Here is a 20,989-nt window from a genome sequence, read left to right as displayed (position 1 = left end):
ACTCACTGGAGGAGGGATGGGTTGTGAAAAGATAAAGAACAATGCCCTGCCTGGTTTCAGTGGGTGGCCCATTAGCAGAATATCTGCCATTGAGATAAGGATCACTGCCCCCACCCTCAACAGATGGTGATAGAATAGATACCTTTTATCACACTCCCTATTGTGACCCAAGACAGTTGCCGACACCCGGACATGTGACTTATAATCGTGAAATTACTGTACTTACCTGCTGTGTCAGGTGTGGGGAGAACAAAGGGTGGGAAGGGATTTAGGCTAGAAGAGTTCCTCCACAACACAGGCACCTAAGTAAAAGAAGGAATGTCGGGTGTCTGAGTCCTTAAGTTGTATTGATTCCTGGTGCCCAACTCGTGCGATATTTCTAGATCTTTAGGCTATTTAATGTCCACCACCATATAGGTGGTGGAGCTGTAAGATAGTTTTTTAATTTTAAGGAATAATACTGACCTTTATAGGCTTATTTAGTTGTCTTGATTTTGAATTATTAGAACAGATTCGGTTACACTTGTAATATTCTGTAGTACATTTTAAAGGTAGAGAAGATTAATTATGGACATGTGCACAAGATTTTTTACCAAAAAATTAAATGTGTGCATAAATGTGCTGGGACCTGAATGTATTTTGACTAATGTCTTGATAATTAAAGCTGCTAGTCAAACATGCCTCACACGAAGCTTAATGCAAATTGTGGGTTTTAGGTTGCCTGTGGTAACAAAACAGTGAGCTGGTTTCTTTTAAACATAGTTTTGGTCTGGTCCTCTTCCTTCTTCTCCAGGTCCTTCTATCAGAGTCTTGGGAATCAAGGGCTGGGAGATTTTCAGATTAATGACTTTGCGTTTTTAAAATTTGATTCAACCTTTATTTCATGGGTCTTTACTGGACATTCTCCCATTTGTCCATATCTCTGTTCCTGGAGAGCCCAGACCTGGGCCCAGCACTTCATATGTGACCTCACCTGTGCTCAGTAGAGAGGAAATGATCACTTCCCTTGATTTGCCTTTGGTTTTAAGCTTCTCACTGATTACACAGATTCTTCCCCTCCTTTCTTTCCCTACTGCTCAGTCCCACCTAGGCAATGCCACCTTACCTGCACAGAAAATGTATTAGTGAGAAGCTAATAAAATAATATGTTTATATTATAGTGTCTGCAATTCAATATTCACTGCCTAATGAATACAGTCCAGTCTGAAACTTTGGAAGGTTTTTTAGAATAAAATTGGAGACTTATTTGAGGTTAAACTTAATCTAATATGCAAACTTAGTATAGATGATTCTTTCGCCTACCGATCTGCTTTTCTGAAGAAGTACCCTAGAGCTAGTTAGGAGGCATGCAGTTGTTAGTACAAAACAGATTGGCATTCAGAGTGTTTGCCACAGTTGTGAAGAGGCAATGTGTTGTGTGAATTTTGGATCTCTGCTAGAATTTTGAATCTTGGAAAGCAACTGCTCTGTAGCACTTTTTGTGGCTTGCTGTTCCTTGGCTGTCCTTTCAAGTGATTGTTAACTGTTCTGTTAGTAGTTTTATAGTACTTGTATGTTTAAAAGCAGGAATTTTTCTGTGGCTTTGTGTAACAAAGATGTGCCTTTGAGAATCACATTAAGTCAGTAGAATTGATTGCTACCTGTATTTTAGAAACGGGATAATAGGTTATTTGCATTGAATTTACCAAAAGCTTGTATTTTATGAAGTAGAAGTGGGTTTTTTTGATAAAGTTTATGATTGAGTCAGAATGCTGTAAATATCTCCTTTCTACTTCAAACTTTCTGGAACATGACTGTGGTAGATTATAGCTTTTCTTTTGAGTTGATGAGACTCAACTACCTTATGATTCTTAATAGGTGCATTCTACTATCTTAGAGGACTTCTCCCCTGATAGATTTGAACATGTGTAAGGCTTTCTTAAAAGCAAGTCTTCTTTAATATTAAAAATTTTTGAAAGGGACTCATTTTCTGCATGTTGTCTTCAGCTTTCTCCCTGGCAACTTTTTCCACCTCAGTTCAGCTTGGAAATCTGTACCTAGGTGTCAAGTACAACTCTCAAAAGCAGAAGGTGCCAAGAACACTTAACTGTATTTTGAACAAATTACTGCCTTTGAGGCAAGTATGCTGCTGTTAGAGCTTCCTGATATTTTCATTTTTGAAACGTATTTGGTGTGATTACCAATTCTGTTTATGTACTGCATAATTAATTGGAGAATTTCCAGATAGTTCAGGGGCTGATTAGGCTCCTGGCACAGGTCTGTGTGCTTTTCAGGATCATCATCATCCATCATTTTTCCAAGGTAATAATTCTTTTATTCTGCTGACAGCAGTTTGAAATTTTACTTGGGGGAGCAGAACAGTTTATGAAACAGTGCTACCCATTGGAAGTAAGCAGAAAAAACAGATGTTGACATGCATGTCCAGGGGAGTAGAGGGGGCTGAAATTGCTTGGTAACTTCCCAGGGAGAGGAGGGAACTGCATTTCCTGTTGCTACTTTGAGATAAGTTTAATTCTGGGTTGCTGTTTGCTAGGTTACCAAAATGAAGACAGAAGAAACTTCCTTTTTCTTAGGTCAGAAGAACTCTTTGATTTAAATTTTAAGATGCTTTCTTTATTTCCCTCAAAGGGTTATGTTTTGATTCCAAAGTATCTAAAGCACCAGTCCCTCTGCTGCACTGGCTGGCTTCTAGTGTGTCTGAGAGTCTCCAGTAAAGATGAGTGGTGTCTGGTTAGGAATATGTTCGTTGCTATGGAGACAACTAGGAAATGAAATCTTAATGTCAGTGCTGAATTACCACAGTCAAAACTTTTAAAAGGACTTGCAGGAGTAAGAATTGCAAGATTCCTTTTTTTAGATTATTTTGAGTTTGGCCAAATAAGGCAGAACCTTCAAACTTAAAGTTGCTTTTTTATATTGTGTTGCAGGCATTTCTGTGGCTAGCATAGTTTGTTTCAGAGTTAACTTTTATCCAGAACAACTTTTGATGGTGTCACCTTGTCTCACTAGTACTGCTAATACTGCTAGTATCTCTGAGATGGTTGCTGGAAGGTTAGCAGTGTTGCAAATATAATTGGTTAAGGACTTGAGACAAAACTTTTTGCACTCCTCAAAGAAATGAAATATAGCTCCTTTGGATGAAGGGTAAGTTTGCAAAGACACATTTTAATTCATGTCAGTGCAGAAATATGCTGAGTTCCCTTTATATATCGAGATACTTCAGTGTTTTTAGTATGTCAACTTCAATTTAGAAGTGACCTGATTTGTTCAATGGCATTTTTAAGCTGTTTAGGTACTGAAGGCTTCTTCATTCAACCAAATGGCTTTTTTTTGGTTTTTCTTTTTGAGAATGCTCTCATTTAGGGTGGGATAATTTTTCAGTGTCCATGCGTTTTCATTGGAAGTAGGCTATGGTTGTCTACTTTGGAAACAGTTTTGATTCTAAATGTCAGAATCCCATCTTCTGTGACACAACATTGTTTGGTTTTTAACACATGCATAACTTAGGAGAAGATGATGTTTCATTTCTTTTCCTAAGGAAAGAAGAGAAGGAATAACTGGATCTAAGTTTCAGAGGTTGTTCAGCCGAAAACAGTGCTAGAGATTTTTCATCTAGATTGCCCTATGCTTACACAGACAGTCTTTATGTGGTGCTGTCCTTCCAAGAATGGAAACTGACTTTGCCTGACCAGACTCTGGATAACCCAGTCTGTCTGCTTACAACAGAATGTTGGATTGAGTGACCTCCAGAGGTCTCCATATAAACATCCAGTCTAGATGTTTATATGGTTGTATGAGATCCTCTGGCCACATGGGCAGTTGCTTCCTGAGTGCTTTTTGAGTTGCAGGAAAATGGAAGTCTAAATAGTAGTTTCTTAGAAACATTGACAAACCCACCGTAAATAAAAGACTTATGGAAATGTAGAAATCATACCTTCCTTTTGTTTGCATTGTAGTCCTTTATCTTCCAGTGTCATTGTAATAAGATTTTTGCTCACAAACTGAGATTGATTTGAATAATCATATTCATTTCCTCTGCAGTCTTTCAAATGTACTGTACTGGTATCACCTCCTCATTTGGAAAGAGTTTTTCTTACTGTAGTAATAGTTTTTCTGTTCCAAGCCAAAAGTGAGAATTCTCAGTGAGGTAAGATTTGTCTTTAAGGTCTGAAACTGTCAGCTTTGAGCTAAAAAAAGCTATTATCGCTTGTTCTGTGTAGTGACAAGTATGCAGATACACTTCATGGCCCATGTCACAACAGCAGCAAAGTTGCATGACGAGTTCTGCCGTCTGATAGCATTGTTTTGACTCTTGCCCCTCAGTTTTGAAACTTGGGTACTGACAAGATCAAAAAGGGTATTTATTTTGTGTGTCAATCTACTTTCTTTACCATAATGTAGTTCAGTATTTGCTGCCATGCTGATGGTACTGTCTACTGCCAGTTGCTCATTTTGGGGGCTAGGCCCTCTGTTCTCTATAAAAAAAATACTAATTTATCTTTTTTATTCTTCCAAGTTCTCTTGTGCTGGAAGGCAAGAAACATCTAAAGTTCTTCTTGCTTTTGAGCTCTTTTTAGTTCTCATGTTGGTTTTTCTTTTCTTTGCTGTTCCTGTGGTGGGCTCCATAAATTTCCCCTTTTAATAACAGCGGAAAAGAGTTAGGGCTCATTTTATAACATCTATTCAGGACTCAAGATTTTATCAGTTGTAGCTGAAAGTGGCCTGTAGGTCCCAAAACCAGAAGTGTCGTTTTTTGTGCTTTGAGCCTTATTTCCCTAGATTGCCAGCACTAAACAACTTCTGGAAGAACTTATTTTGATTTGTCTCTACTTCAGCTTGGAATTCTAAACCATAGAAATAGAAAGAAATCTTTCCAGGTTAAGAGTACACCTAGGTAGCACATGCACCTTGCAGAATCCTATTACTAATCTAATGAGGCTAGTATTGGCTTATTGCTTATGTAGTTGTGACTAGAATTTTGGCTAGGTCATTGTCCATTATTTCTCTGCAAAACAATGAAACTATTTCATAAAGAAGTAGTAGTAGTTAAATTTTTTAGTGTATTTACAGGTGTTATGCTCAAAGTCAGAAAGTGAGTGCTACAAGCTTAAAATAGAGAATTTGGAAATATTGCAAACTTTATGAAATATTTTGAGAATGCATGATAGTTTATTTAAGGGATATTTAAAATGTCAATGGTACATTAAGGTAGCACCAAATACTACTCTGGTATTTCACATCAAATGGTTTTGAGGTGTGTGAGTTTGGTTATAAGTCTGATCAACTGCAGACTAGATGCAGTCACAGCCTTTAATCCTGTACTCTTAACAGCAAAATGTGATCTTTCAAAACTGCCTTATGCCTTTTCTAAGCTTTTCCTTTACCTCTCTAAGTACTTAGCAATCATTTTGGAGCACAGTATGTATAATCTCATTGAGTTGAGCACAGATACTTTATTGCCAGCATTTTTCTGCCTTTTTTTCTTCTTACTTTAGAAATGCTCTCAGATAAAATAAACCAAAAAAATTAACAAAAAACCAAAACAATTCAGAAGCCTGTTTATGTTTAGACTTCAGCTCTGTTATTTCAAATTGTAGGGGATTGATTTTTGGCTATAAATTTGCTTTTTGAATAATGGCAGTCTTTAAATGTCAGTGGTTTTATACAGTAAATTTGCCAGTATTTAAGAATAGAAATTTGGTTTCCTTAGCAAATAATTACTTGGTATTTCTATTGCAACCAGATTTGTTTTCTTGAGTTTTTTTCTGAGGCTTTTTATTTTTCTTTTTTCTCCCCCCCAAATTAAAGTTCTGAGGGGTTGGTTTATTTGTTTGTGTTTCTTTTTCTTTTGTTTTGTTTTTCCTGGAAACCTTTTTAACCTGGTGTGTGATGCAGAATTTCACCTTATCCCCAACTCCAACCTTGTCTTAAATATGAATTTTTTAGTTTACCCTCCACATCTAGCAGATTATCCAACACGGCTAAAAATCTAAACCAGTTCTATAATTCATTTGTTGAGTCAATAGCCTTAAGATGTGAGAGATTGTTCTGTCTAGAGAAATAGATACAAAGAAGATGAAACTTCTAAATCGAAGATTTCTGTCATATTGTAGATGAAGGGCTGTCTTTTTGGATTTCCTGATCTCTCTAGACATCATCTGTTTACAGATATCATATCTCAGTGATAGTGTGAGTCCTGAGCATGGGAATGTCTATAAGTTTGTGCACAGGAGAAAAATACTTGATACAACCTCTTGATATTTCCAAAAGCATGAGGTAAATTTCATTTATCAAAGGTTCTGAAAGACGCTAAATGAATGATGTGTCCCCTTTTAAACAATTACAGTAATTTCACGAATACAAGCCGCAGCAATTTGACAAAAATTTTGGTGGAAACCCGGAAGTGCGGCTAATACTCGAGGGCGGCTAATCTGTGAATAATTTTCTGACATTTACAACCCCAGACGTACCAGCCCGGGCGCCGAGCCAAGCACCTACCAGTAAAAGCTGGCATTTCGTGCTTGTTACAAAGTGTTACTCTGTTGCCCTGGCTCCCTGCAGACAGCACCGGGGGCGGGGAGAGAGGCGAGAGAGCTCTCTTCTTCCCTCCTCTCCTGCAGCCCGGGGAGGAGGCGGGGAGCCCGCGCCGCCATTGCCGCGGCTCGGGGAGCCGACGGGGGCCCAGCGCCGCCATTGCTGCGACCCGGGGAGGAGGAGGGGGGGGCTCTGCTCCGCCACCGTGGCGGGAGCAGGGAGTGCTCCGTACCCGGCCGGCGCCGCGGCGGGAGTGGGGCCGGGGCGAGCGAACCCAGAGGCGGCGGCCAGCCCCGAGCGGCAGCGCCGGGCTGGGCCACCTGGCCCCATCAGCAGCCCCTAGCGGGCCGAGCCTGCACAGCCTTAGTTGAACCAGTAAACCCCGCCCTGCCGTGGTTCTGTTAGTATTTGGCAACTTCATTGCACGCGGGTCCTCGCTGCGAACGACAAAGCGGTTTATATTCAGGTGCGGCTTATTTATGGACAAAGAACGAAATATTTGCCAACACCCAGAGATGCGGCTTATACTCAGTGCGGCTTGTATTTGTGAATTTACTGTAACTAATTGGGAAATGAGGAACAAAATATTCAGTTTTTATAAAAGATGGCGTTAACCAGGAAAACCCTGCAGGAATTTGTGCTGCCTAATGTCTAAAAGGCAATGGATGAAGCCTGGTGAAGTTTCCTGGTGGTGTGAAGCACCTTAGACTACCTGAGAAAAGATGCAGGAGGACCTTTCAAGGTGATGCGCCAGGAAGGAGAGAAATAATTTAAACTTTGTAGAGACTGGTAGGCCCTGAGCAGACAGTTTCTTGTAAAGATGATATTGTGGTGTTATTGCAGAACACCAACAGTGAGTATAATTTTTCCATTTTTTTCCCTCATCAGAGGAAAGTCAAAACACAAATGGAAGCAGAATAGGGAAAGATGTAAATAGTGGTCAAACACATGGAATTACTTCTTTGTAAAGAAAGAATGATTGTTTAACCTTGACAAGATGAGGTACATGATCTAGGTCTGTGTCGCCATCAGCAGCATATGGAAAAGTTAGAGAACAGAATGACACGAAATTATTTACTCCAAAAACTGATAGATCATCAACTGGTAGCTCAAATTAAATGTGATGCTCGTTTAAGCTATGAAATGCCATAGAACAGGATGCTAAAAGCTGAGGGTTTCAAAAAAATGAACAAACAAGCGAACAAAATGTGGTTGAGAACTGGTAAATATGAAGACACAATCTCTGACTGAACTAGTCCCTGAGTCAACTTCCTTAAGAACGTCTCTCAGCGGAGGAGTCATACAACTGATGGAGTCAATTCCTGCTCCAATAGATTGACAGTGTTTATCTTGATGGCCTGAAAACAATGCAGAAGGCTTCATCACAAGCTTGAGCTCACATTGTGACTAGGTTATTAATCATTCTTGGAAAACTTGTTTACCTTTTGAGCAAACAAGGGGTATGACTTCTTTTAGGATACAGGTAGATGCACTTGTCATACTTGCTGTGCTGCTTCTCTGATCTTGGTGTCACCTGCTATCCTGCTCCTAGTAGGTTTTTTTTTTTTGTGAATCCTCATTCATATCGAGGAAGAAATTTCACATTTTCAGCTGAAGTGGATGGATTGGCTTCCTGGAAGTTTGTATATTCTTTGATCAGTTTTGTTCTGGTTGTTCAGTAGCAATACTAAAGTTTTCCTCTGTCTTTCTTCAGCACGTAGTTGAGGGTCACTGTGATGACTGGCTACTTTTAGTGTTTTACTATTATAGGGTAGTTTTTAGTATTTTGATGTAATTTCAGGCAAATGTTTATATATAATTCAGTCAGAGATATAGTTACTGAACTAGAAAACTTTGCACAAGAATGTGATGTGATGTGTTTGCTTGAAGAACCACTTGCCAAAAATATAAAACATTAATTTTTTTTTTTGTTTCATGTTGTTTACTTACTAAAACATTTACTAGAAGCTATTTATGAAGCATACATCAATAAATTATGTTTGGGAAGTAGTGTCTCCTAAGAATGAAAAATTCTCAGCTTGCATTTCCTTTTTCTGTTTGTCCTTGAATTATTTTGCCGCTGGTAGTCTGAGAATAACACTTGGTGTGTCTATCTTGAGAGTTCACAAGTTGTATGTTGAAGGTTGATTAGGTTGCTGTAGGACACTGTACAAATGAAAAATCATTTTAAGGCTTTGTCACCCTGCAGTTAACTGTGGTTCCTCCACATTGGTCTTCACCAGTTTGTCTTTCTGGATGCTCAGTGTCTCTTCTAGTTACAGTTTGACAGTGAAATGCTGCATATGGAATTATGTTTTCAATAACTGTTTTTTTGTGCACACACAATTATAATGGTGGCTTGGTGTTCTCGTTTCTTTCTACTTCACACTTGTTTGGAAATACAGAGTATGAAATACCTGAAGCTGCTTCAATGTTCTAAGCAACTGTCCCAAATGTTAACTCTGTGTTCCTGTTCAACCAACTTAAGGTTAGAATTAACCCTTGTTACAGGCAGTCAGTTGTCTGTTGAGTTACTGCTGTCAGACATCAGGAAAGGTTGCTTGCATTGATGTTATCAGTATTTAGGAAGTCTTTCAGTTCCATCTTCTGAAACTCTTGTAAAAATTTAAGTACATACACATTAAGGCAATTTACTGTATGCCGTTAAGCGATAGAGATGCCTGTAGTACCTTATGGTGGGGTAGGTTTACTCAGGCTGCTCCTGGGCAGTTTTTGTTTCAAGTTATTGCAGATCGCCCAAAGAAAGCGTTGTGCTGTATTGCTGATCACTTAATTGTTTTGCTTTGAACTGCATATGAGATAAAGTCTGGGAGCTGTGTAACCTGGTGATCAGACCAGTATGATTTACCAACTCCTCACAAGCCATACTTAGTTTGCCTGTCACTGACTTGAGATTATGGGAAAAGCAGACTTGTGCTCCCCGTGCATCAGTCCATGTGATCATGCCCTGACATTTCTCCATGATGTTTCTGACAGACTTAAGTATTTCGCTTGGTCATGCTCTTGCTGAGATACTCCAAAATAGACACATGTCACAATTAGTATTTAATGTGAAGTTCTCTGGCCTTATAAGGGAGTTATACAGTTTCATACTGAGATCCAAGGGTTTTAAGGATGCTTTGAAATCTACACCATTTCATTTGCAGGACATTTTCTTCAGAAAACACTTAGAAAGCTGTTAGTACCTTGGGACTTGCACAGCTACAAATAAAAAAAGCATAAAAAGACCAGTTGCTTCAAGCAGTGTTTGTGAAAGTGACTTACATGTTGAATAAATGCATCTGGTGATACATGTTTTGTTTGCTGTTTCTATGCCTAAATGAATGCTTATCTTATGTTATTTTTTTTAGCAGCACAGTGGAATGAAGTTTTCCATGAAAGGAACCCATAACCAAGGCAACAGCTACAGCCCTGTCAGCAGTGGAGGTATGAGGCAACCAGTTGGTAACCGGGGACACCATCAGTACAATCGTAATATATGGAGAAGGAAAAAACACAGAGACAGCTTGCCTATTAGTCTGAGCAGATAATGGCAGATGCCAAAATGACCTTCCCTGTTCAGACAAACTGAGTGAGTGCCACTCGACTTGAGGGATGGAGACCAGCGTCCAGCACATCGTTTTATTGGTGTTGCCAAATATCTGCAGCTGACTTCTTTGCATGTTTCTTTGTGTGGTGGTTCAGTCCATCTTCAAGAAGTAGTTGTGCTTATCTGTGAAGCCTTATAAATGTGGAAGTTTGTTTTCTGCCTTCCCACAATGGTTCATTCAGTGCCGAAGCAGCTCTGACAATAGAACTGCAAGGACATTTACAAATGCTGTAGCTTTTTTGCTGTGGCTATATGTTCCTTTTCTTTCATATTAGAAGTGAAGGAAACTTCAGCCCCTTGGAATTACTTTTTCTTCTTTGCAGCAAATCAAGTTGGGAATTCATAATAATAAATTTGCTGCTCTCCTGGTGGTTTTTTTTTTTTTCCCAAAGCTCAATTTTTTTTCTCTGTAAATATTGGAAGTATGATTTGTGCAATAACTTGGAATTTTTAATTTAATTTCATATTATCACATAAGTTATATTTAAGGGGAAGAGGTTTTTTAATTTACAGATCCTTTCCCAGGTTGCATTATCTAAGTTGGGGTCATAGTTTTGGCAGGTTGTCTGAGCAGTGTTATAAACATGACATTTGGTAATATTTGAGGCTTCTTGATTCACAATGAAAGTGCGATTTGGCTTACAGTTTTAAGAATTTACTAAGCTCCAAAGCATTTTGGCCCTGTGTTTTTTAGCTCATTGTCTGGCCTCTATCAGTCGTCTTGCTCTGACCAATGAGTTTTAATTTTCGTTAACTAGACAGCAAATCGAACATTTGTAGTACCAGAAGTAAAACTTTTGAGAGGAATGAGGAAAAGGTGGCTTCTAGTCCTGATACAAAATTAAAAAGCTGTGAACTACATGCTTTGATGCATTTTAGTAATGTAACCTGTTAATGTTTGGGTTGAAACAACACTATTAAACAGAGGTACCCGGCTTAAGGAATGTGGAGAAAGGAAATATGTTGATTCCATTAAGGAATCTGTATAGTAGTATGCATTAGTTCTGTTAAGAGCAAATATATAAAAAGTACTTCAGCTGCTCTAAGCATTACAAGAAGTATCTTTTAATGTGTTGCAGGAGAGCACAGCCCAGTGTTGTACACAGTATGAGTGGCTGGCACTTAATTTACAGATGCATACAGGTATACTATGCAAGTGTGTATTGCCATGACAAACACTGTCTTTAACTTTTTGAAAAATGTACATCCTGCCTAACCCTGAGTTTTTAAAGCACCACAGTTGTCCTGGGAGTAGGTCACATCTCATGCCCTCTGACTTCCCTTTTTTTAAGTGAAAGTTCTTAAGCTATACAGAAAACTACAGGTGAGTTATTTAAGTCCACTAGCAGAGAAAGCTGAAGAATCCTGTTAACAGGACATCTATACTGTGTACAGATAGAGAAGGTTTTAAAACTGGTATCTGAATATTGAAATGAGGTATCAAGCATGAAGCTTTTTAATATGCTGTATGCCTTTGAAGCAGAAGTAGTTCATGTTATTACTGAATCTGTCAAACATGAACAGGTCTTTGAGGGGAGAGAGGGCAACATTCCAAACTAGAGTAGTTCATATGTTTGCAGAAAGTTTGTCTTAATGCTCCAGACTCATCACAATAAAAAAGTTCTAAAAATTGTGAGCTGATTCATAAATAATATCTAAGGGCTGTTACATGGGCCTGTACTGCTTAGTCTTCACACACTAGCAATATTGAGCATAACTACATTAAAGAGCCTTCAGGGGCTTTAATTGGTGTCTTATACTAGCGTCCATTTTAAAGCAAAACTCATTTGAAAAGTGGTATCATGTAACACTTGAGTCATGGTGAACCAAACGAATTGGCCTGGCTATCACTGTGGTTATGTGCTACAGGTTTAAAAAAATGTTTAAATTTTTTGTGTGGACAACTATGTGGAAGCTAAAATTGACATATTTTTATGTAAAGTTTTCTATTCTTTGATTTTTAATAAACTTTGGAGACCAGTCACTCTTCTGTACTTTTTTATGGGAAACTTAATGGATGAAGTGACACTCGACCTTGTCCCATTCTTTGATGTACACTTTGAACATCTGCTTTAAGTTGTGCATGCTGAGCACCTTCAGAATGAGTTTGGAAGGTGGATGCATGCTCTCAAATGATGGTTGTGTTTTTCTACAGGAAGTATTGAGCATGGATGTTGCTTTTGTAGTTGTGGATTTGATCTCTCAATACCAAGAAACCAGAGGAACTGGAAGTAGTACCCACAGTGTTCTCAAGAGGAAATCAAGTGACTGATTCCTTGGGATGCCTTAACTTTTAATTAACTTTTTTCTAGTTTCTCCCTGTAGTTTTTAAATTCCTTTCAAAATCTTCATCTAGGTTTCAGCCTCCTCAGAGATGGGGATGTATCTTGTCTTTTTCTGTTGAGTTCTGTTGACGATCTGAAAGGACTCTGAAGTTGTCAACAACTGACTCTAATTAAAAATTTTAAAAAGTTAGTATTAGTCTTTGGAAGGAACCTAGTGTGTGTATATATATGTGTATATATATCTGTAAATGCCAAGAAAGTGAACTGAAGTATTTTTGATAGACAGCAGTGCAGGGCTAGGGATTGACAATCAGAGAGGTCTGAGATACTTGGTCAATCTTAATGAGTATCTGCTGGAGAAAAGCAGAGAATTAGTGGGAAGAGAAAATAATAACCACTCAGTAGTAGCTGGGAATAGTAATTATTTTTTCTGTCAAGTCAGTTAACCATTGGGACATGGCTGACAGAAGGATATATAATCTCTGCAGGCACAAAGATTAAGTGCAGCATCATTGGTTTTGTAATTTCTGTTGTCCTAGGCTCTACCTTTTCCCTCTTTCTGTCCCCAATCATGATTTTACTTTATTCTTCCCACAAATTCTGCTCAACTATCTATCCTTGTTAGTAGTCTGCATTTAATGCATTAGGATTCTCCCATGAACCCTTGTTCTCTGAAAAAAGTCTGAAGTATCACCTTGATCCCAGCCCTAATGACTGTTTTGTACACTGTTCATAGGCAAAACTAGTCATGGGCTTAAGGAGTGGAAGGAAGAGGCTGCAAATTGAATGGAGGGATGGGACCCATAGAGTTCATCACAGAAAGAAGTCAGTTGTGATCTGTTTACAAGGGATGTCAGTGCTGGTGTTGCACTGCACTTCCCCTGTAACTTCATCCCTGTGCACTGAGGCAGGGTAAGAAGAGAGAAATGTGATTGCTGGTACTGTGCTCCTGGTTCAGCACTGTTTCTTTCCATGGGATTAGCCTCTTGAGAATGGACAGAGCAATAGAGTAGCATTGGAATACAGCACACATTCAAGCAATGTGAGCTGTTCATCATTTGTGGGTAAAAAGAAAAGCCTAAATTGTGAGCTAACAGGCAACTGATCACTTAGTGTATACACGTGGGGAAGTAAATGGATCAACTTCGGTACTCTCAAGGACAAGAAGCTACCTGCTTGCTGACTACTGCCAGTATAGTCTGGTTATAAATTTGATAGTATCTGGACTAAACCAAAGTTATAACCTGAATTTTTCAATTGAAAGGCATGACAGAGCCATGGATTAGGTGGCTGCTCTTGTGCACGTACACTGTTTCAACTGGGGCTTGAAGCATTGTGGAAAGCAGATGTGCCAAAAAAAGGAGGATTTTGGAAGTAGTCTTAGAAGAGAAGTCTGAAAAGAAACATCTTGGATATCGGGAAAATGTGTGAAGAAAAATACCAGAGGATGCCTCAGAATCTTAACTGATAGTGCCTGTCTAAAGCTCTGCTCACGGTTCTCAGTGTTGTGTCACTGCAAAGTTTTGTCTTAGAGCTGCCTGTAGTACAGTAGCTTTCTGGTTTCAAATCAATTAGGGATTCTCCAAGCACTTGCCTTTTTTATAATCTTTTTCTATTGACAGATTGTTGCCTGAGTATAAAAAGAAATTGAGTGGCCCATGTGCAGCGCATACTGATGTGCATGCCTGTGTGTGAGGTGATGAAAGACAAAGGGCATCTCATCTTACACCAGCTATTTTACCCCTTATCCACCAAAATGTGAGATGTTCTTCTGATGTGAATTCTTAGGAAGCAGTAAGCTGCTTCCTGCTTCAGTAACTTGAACAGTAGGTAGATTTATGGATTTGCTGAAACATGGCTTCCAGATAAATGTTTCACTGACTCATATTTGGACCTAAACCAAACAGGATTTAGGAGCTCCTATTGCAGGATTTTCTGTGTGAGAGAATGAAAGCAATGTTTAAACTGGAAGTCCATAACCTCTGTTAAAGTGTTAAAGTTGCCACTTTTTATTAGTAAAAACTTTGGCACTGATCCTCGATGGATTTTCTGTTGAGAAAGTAATTGTTAGAAAATTAATTGCTTCATGCTCCTATTTTCCAGAGAAGTAAAACTGAATCTTCATATGGGCTACATCTTTGAGAATTGCCACTGAGCACATCTGGCTAATTTCAGGAGCCCTTATTAAGGCTAGTAAGAGTCACTTGGGTATCACTTACTGTGTAATTGTGGGTGAGATAAACAAATTATCTCTGTTCTCTTGAGGAAATTTCTTAGGAGAGTTAGGAACAGAAAATAAGATAATTCTATCAGTTATTCATACATGTGCATGCCTTCTTCTGTAGATGAGCAGAGCAGTGTTGAGGTTCCCAGCTGCAAGTGCAGGATTTGTTCTGTCCTCACAAGGGCCCTGGGGTGAGGCAAGGCACCCCAGCAGATGTGTTTGTCCCTCTGATTAGGGGGTAACAGAGCAGGTCTGTGCAAGAATTTTCTGACCTGTTCCCAATACAGTGGTTGAACAAAATGATTTGCTGTTTTCCTCCCATTCCTCTGTTAAAAAGGAATCTTCAGGGAAGATGCTGTGTGGATGTGAGTGTTAGGAGTTATGAGTGGTTAACCACTGGGATACAAGTGCTCTAATCTGTTAGTAAGACTTCCATCCGTTGAAGGTGTAAAAACCATGGCTGGACAAGGTCCCAGGTAACCCATTCTAATTTCAGTCAGTTCTGCTGGACCACTTCACCTCTGGGCTTTTCCTTGTTAAATTTTTCTGTGATACCAGAAAAAAAAGCTAACTCTTTTTTTTTTTTTTTTTTTTTAAATTTTACTTTATCTCTGTTGGGTTTATGAAGTTTTTAATGGGAACATAAGTCAGGTAGGTATTGTTTGGTTTTTTTGCTTTGTCCTTAATTTGAGAAAATATATCAGACCAACAGATTGAAACAGGTAAAAACCTAGTGATCTCTGAAGTTGATAGTCCCTGGAAATGAATCATCTCCAATCATAAATTACTGATCAAGAAATGCAATTTTTTTCATCCTCTCTGTATGATGATGATTACTATTGGTAACAATTTTTTCTCTTCTGAGTTCAGTCAACTTGCATTTGCAATGGTAATGCAATGAAGATGTGTGGGAGTAGTGGTTTGTGTAGGACATAAGCAAAATACTACAAATTGCCAAGTCTTTCACCTTTTTTTCCAGTGAGTGAGTTGTGTAGATTCATCATGGAAGCTTTTGATAATTAAAATTTGCTTGTTTGTCTTTATACTGCAATTCAGGAGTAGGTTACTGACACTTAACACTCCCAGAAAAATTGTAAAACAGTACTGATAGAGCTGAAAGCATCATGAAAAGGGTTTTTTAGAGGTAAGATTTGGAAGCTGCTATTTGCCTAAGTTTTATCTAAATAACTAAAGGTTGTCTGTCTAGATCAGAGTTGTTCCTTACAATGCATCATAGAAGTCTGACAGTGAACAATGTTTATCAAGAGTGGATATGTAGAAAATTTCCACCAAGAAAAAGGAAGCAGAATCCAAGACTTTAATGATCTTGCCTTGAAATACAAAGTAGCAATTCCTGCAGCATGAGAATTGTGACATGCTAAGCTGCAGATCTATTAATAAGGACTTAATCACTCCCTACTACTGTTACTGCTACTACTAGTAGTATGATGTATTGAGCGCAGCTCCAGGATGCCTAAGATACTAATAAGGCCAAGACATGCCAAAAGTCTAATCTAGAAACCTCATGCAAGCATTCAGTTTTTATTGTGTCACATAACAGAATAGGGCTAATTAGAAACAGAGTCAAATTTTAACACTAATTTATCAAATACTTTTAATGCCTAAACCAGTATTGCTGCTATTAGTATCTATATATTTAAATTGTTTGGTAAAGCTTGTGGTGTCGTTCAGTGCTAGGTGGTGGCTGAGCCAGGGTGCTCTTAAACCGAATAGCATCAATAGATGGCGCTAAATGCAAGTTTTTGGGCCGAAGTGGTGCAGTTAGTTGAAGATTAACTTTGCAAACAGATTGTGTTATCTGTGTTTGCTAATGATTGTGGCACAAGAGCTGCCACGCATGGGCTGAGTGTCCTAATGTGACAAATATGGGAAACGTGGCCTGTACACAGTGTTGGAGTTGTGTAGTACTGAGCAAATAGATATGGGATGAAATGTAAAGCACAGGGCTGGAAAATGAGAATTTATAGCTACTTCCAAACAGTGAAAGCTGATGGGCTAGAAATTACAAAGAGGAGAGATACTTGGGCATATCTGTTAATAGTATGATTAAATTCACCAGCTTGTCTCACAGAGTTGATAAGTGAACCAAACAGATGAAATGTTTCCATTAGCATTAATGATTTCCTTTTGTTGCAAGTCCAGAGTTTTACTGGTTAAATTACCTGTGGCTTTCCTCATTTCAGGGAGGAAAAAAATAGACAAAAAAGAAAATAAGCATAATCCTCTTGTTTCTTTATTCATAGTAGCTACAGACCCAGGTTTAAAGAATTTATTGACACCTCAGAATCTACTTCAGCTGGAGATTCATCAAAGCACAAGCTAGCTTTTATGATGCCATGTCAAAATGCTGTGAAGTACTAGGGATGACAGATACCATCACCCAGCTTTTTACACCCCTTTGCACTGTGCTTGTATTGACAAACTTTTGATCTTTGGCTTTGGTGTAGGAGTGATTTACCTCCTGGGGATGCTGAACATGCTGACTGGCTGTTACTTCAGATCTCTGGGTGGCAAGTAGATCAGACTGGATGTAATCTGTCTAGGGATTGCGGTATGACTCGGTCAGCTTTCCTTTCTCAGTTTCGGTGGAGAAACACGTGTGGTTTTATTCTGGGTTTCATGTTAGATGCTTTTATGGTATCTGGAATAAAAAGGAATGCTGCATTTTAGACCGCTCCAATAACCCTGACCACTTTAGTGGGTAAAATTGGATGTGAATTTCATTACACAATTTGACTTAGCTTGACATCCTAGTTTACTGCCTTATGGCTTTTGCTTCCTATCCTGATCATTGACCTACTGACACAGATAGGCCCAAACTCAAAAGTAAAGGAGGGGAGGGGTGGGTGGGCATCTGACATTTTGAGGAATGTAATCCTGTAGGCATGAAAACTAAATTCTGATTGTGTGGCACCTGGCTGTCTGCAATGGCTTGAAAATGGCTAATTCTTCATCAGTGAGAAAGGTTCTCTCACAGGGAGGAAGAGGTCTACCCCAGGACTGCTGTGTCTAAATGGAATAAATGTTGTCACTCGCATCTACTTGTATAATCTGGTCTTAGTGATGAATTTTCATCTCCACTGTTTTATTGTATTTGCTTTCACTTGGAATCTATAGTCCTAACATAGCCTATGCTGTCCCAAAGGGGACAATAACTCTGTTAGACTGACTTGTTACTTAGTCTCCAACGTTCTCAGATTTATGTAGGATATGGTTGAGGGGTTTTTTCCCCCCTCTGTATATTCCCTGCAGTTCTAAATTTGATGCTTTAAAAAAAGATCTTAAAGAAAAATCTGTCATCAATGTCCCCTTAAGAGTATAGCATGGTCTTATAGCTTTATGAAGCAGAATTTTTGGCAACTCTTACATCAACGTCTGTCCCTCCAGTGGGCTCAGAGCAGCCAGATGGGTTATCCATGTGTGTCTTCATCAGACATTATGGAAATGCTGAGACATCCAAGAGTACAGCAGCATTCAGCAGGACAGTGCTTAGATAGTTATTTAATTGGAAGACTTGGAAATGCCTGGGCAGACCCCAAGATTCAGGATGCTGCCTGGAGTGTCTGAGGCTGTAAACAGTCAAACAGCCAAACTTTAAAGACAGAAAAGGTTTATAAACACTTCTCAAAATGACCCACCTCTTCATCCACCTCACAGCTTCCTTTTCCTTTTCCCTACAGCCTTTTTGTTCTGTAGGAGTAAGAACCTGTGCTTTCTGGCTCTGGTGAACTCCTGAGAGGAGAGAGGACCATGGGGGAGGAGAGGCGGGGAGGCATCTGATTGTGAGGACTGTAATACTCTGAGCATGAATCCTATTTAAATTACCAAGGCAAAATGCACTATTCATTCATTATGCATTTACATTTCAGAGGCCCTTTTGATGCAGGAGGTAAAAAGAGGCTCAGCAGGATCTTTCTAAAGATGCTTTATGAAAAGGATTGTGGCAAACACGAATTAATTTTCCGGCATTGTTTGAGCAGATTGCTGTTGGTAGTTGCGTCACAATTAGTTTGTTCTTGTGTCTTTCTAGGTGAGTATTGTATCTGGAAGGAAAAAAAGCTTTTTTTCCTGTGCATTTTGCAGAGTTTGGGTTTTTATAGTATTATTATTTTGTGTTTAAGTAAAAATCCCTGTGGAGTCCTGGAACTGAATGTTGCTCATCTAGCAATGAGATTTTAAATTGACTCAAGCATAGGATTTTTTTTTTTTTAAATTTATCTCCTTGCACAGTATTACAACATTTTGCTGCTCTTAATCAGGAAAATGCGATTTGCTAAATTCAATTTGCTCCGGTGACAGGGAGGGTGCGCTCTTGCATCACTCATTTCCCAATGCAACAGCTCGACACTCTCTCGTTTGGAGGTGGTGCTGTCATGATGGGAAAACCTTTCCTCATGCCCAGGGTAGCTTTAAAGGTAATTTTGTTCTGTTCTATACAGATGAGACTCAGAACACTTTACTTATAATCAGTAATAGATGTCTGAACAAAGTAGTTGTTTTTCCGTCTATCAAAATTGTGCTTGGGAAGCCCGTGTTTGATTTGTGCTGTGCAGCTGTACCAATAGAAAAAAATGTTAAATCCTCCCAGAGGTTAAATTGTTGTTTCCTTCTTAGGGTTTTTTCAGTCCCTTAACTATGCATATCCAGCTCAGGTGTGTGAGCTTCTAATTGTCTTAGCATGCAGAAGAGGTTTTTTTTCCTAAGTGCTCTTGGAAATGGAACTGGGACACTGTCAGGTTTTCTCCAGCTAGCCTGAAATGGCTGTTTCAGGTTGGTTTTTCCGCGCCCCCCCCCCCCCCCCCCCCCCCCCCCCCCCCCCTTCAACTTTAGGATGTCAGGTGAAAATAGAATATACTCAGCATGGATATAAAAGACACTCTTGAAAATAGCTCCAGGCATCATCCTGATTGGGCATTCTTTGATTTGTGCAAACCAGTACTTGAGTTAGGTAACACTGTTCCTTGTGTTATCCAGCTTTAGTTCAGCTGTCAATTTACCATTAATAATGTTTTCTAAAGGCTGGAGTTGGTAGAGCAAAATCTTTATTCACTAACATAGTATCAACAATCACCCTGGCAAACAAGTTTGTGTTCACTAACTGTGCATGGGAAAGAATGAATAGGAATAAGACTTCTTACACAGAACAAAGACATGTGACCCAGAACTTAATTTGGTTCTTCTGTGCAGCTCGGGCTGAATGCAGGGAATCTGTGTTGCCATCAGTTTAAGAGTGAAGTTTGTGCTTTTAAGGAACAATTGGAATTGCAAGTGAAACAGGCTGCATCAGTAGGCATTGTATTTAAACACAACTCCTATGTTAAGTTGAAGAACTTCTAAACATAACTGTGTTTGTTCACAAGATTGTCCATTCTTGCAGATTAGTCAGAATTATTTCAATCAAGGTTCGGGTGTTGGTTTTATGTTTGTGCTCCCCACCCCACAAGCTTCCACCCCACTTCTCCCTGGAATTTACTAGAGATTATGTATTCTAGATCAGTACTAGAGTACTGATACCTGGTTCTCTTCTGTACCTTTTTTTGCTGGGGTATTGCTTTCCTTTAGACTCACATTCAGAATGAGCATCTAAGACTTTCCTTTTCTTGTGTTTGTATGAACACTGTGAGGAATGGGAGAGGGGGAATTGCAGAGCTTGGCTTTCACTGTCAGAAGCATGTTTTGCCATACCAGAAGGACTTGATCTCCCCTAGAGGCTGTTTCTTTCTCCAGCTACTTCATATGCTGTATGATGAGTAGTCCTTTGGAAAAAAATCATGGTTTGCCAGCCCTGTGTATCAAACCTTCTGTGTTTAACTTAACTTTTCTATGCTGAATGTTCATAAAATATTTTAGATTTCTGGTTTGGTTACTGTATTTCTTAATTTGAGTCCAAAAAGCTTCCAGCAGTGCAACCTAGAGCAGATGTCTTTTCCCCACCCCACATAATTTTACATAGTTCTTAGTCATTACATACATGCTCAATTCAGATGAATTTAAGAATCTAAGCCATCTATTCAAATATGGTCAGATTTGGAGACACCAAAACTAATACCCTATTTAGTTTATATGTAAACTGTATACTTTTGGCATAAGGTTACATGGGATACACAGACAGGATTTTTCACCTGTGGCAAAAGATAAATAAAGATGGATTTGACAAAGGTGGAAACTATCAGGTGAGAGTTGCCACTCTGTTCTGACAGCAGTTGAACATCATCTAATAAATCATGTAGGTGCAGCTTGAAAGACAGCAAAGGGACCAATATTTGTAACTCCTGGTTTAGTTGCAGAATTTTTTCCTGAAAGATTTTTGTGTGT

The 20,989-nt window shown here is 39.0% G+C and overlaps 1 protein-coding gene across 4 annotated transcripts in view; it reads left to right on the top strand.

The window, feature by feature from the left end:
• Positions 1-12,128, top strand: part of TENT4A (terminal nucleotidyltransferase 4A) — a 59,819-nt gene extending 47,691 nt beyond the window's left edge. For 2 of the 4 annotated variants that reach the window (XM_033064914.2, XM_033064896.2), the window contains one exon: positions 9,909-12,128. In XM_033064914.2, the coding sequence (XP_032920805.1) occupies positions 9,909-10,085 (177 nt within the window). In that variant the 3' untranslated portion in view covers positions 10,086-12,128. Of the gene's footprint in view, positions 1-9,905 lie in introns of all 4 variants that reach the window. The other 2 variants (XM_033064906.2, XM_033064889.2) reach the window with 1 other exon arrangement.
• The last annotated feature ends 8,861 nt before the right edge of the window (positions 12,129-20,989 follow it).

The sequence above is a fragment of the Catharus ustulatus genome, chromosome 1, assembly GCF_009819885.2.
Source record: "Catharus ustulatus isolate bCatUst1 chromosome 1, bCatUst1.pri.v2, whole genome shotgun sequence".
NCBI classification, from domain to species: domain Eukaryota; kingdom Metazoa; phylum Chordata; class Aves; order Passeriformes; family Turdidae; genus Catharus; species Catharus ustulatus.
The sequence above is the reverse complement of the archived record's forward strand: the minus strand, read 5'-3'. Positions and strand labels throughout refer to the sequence as shown.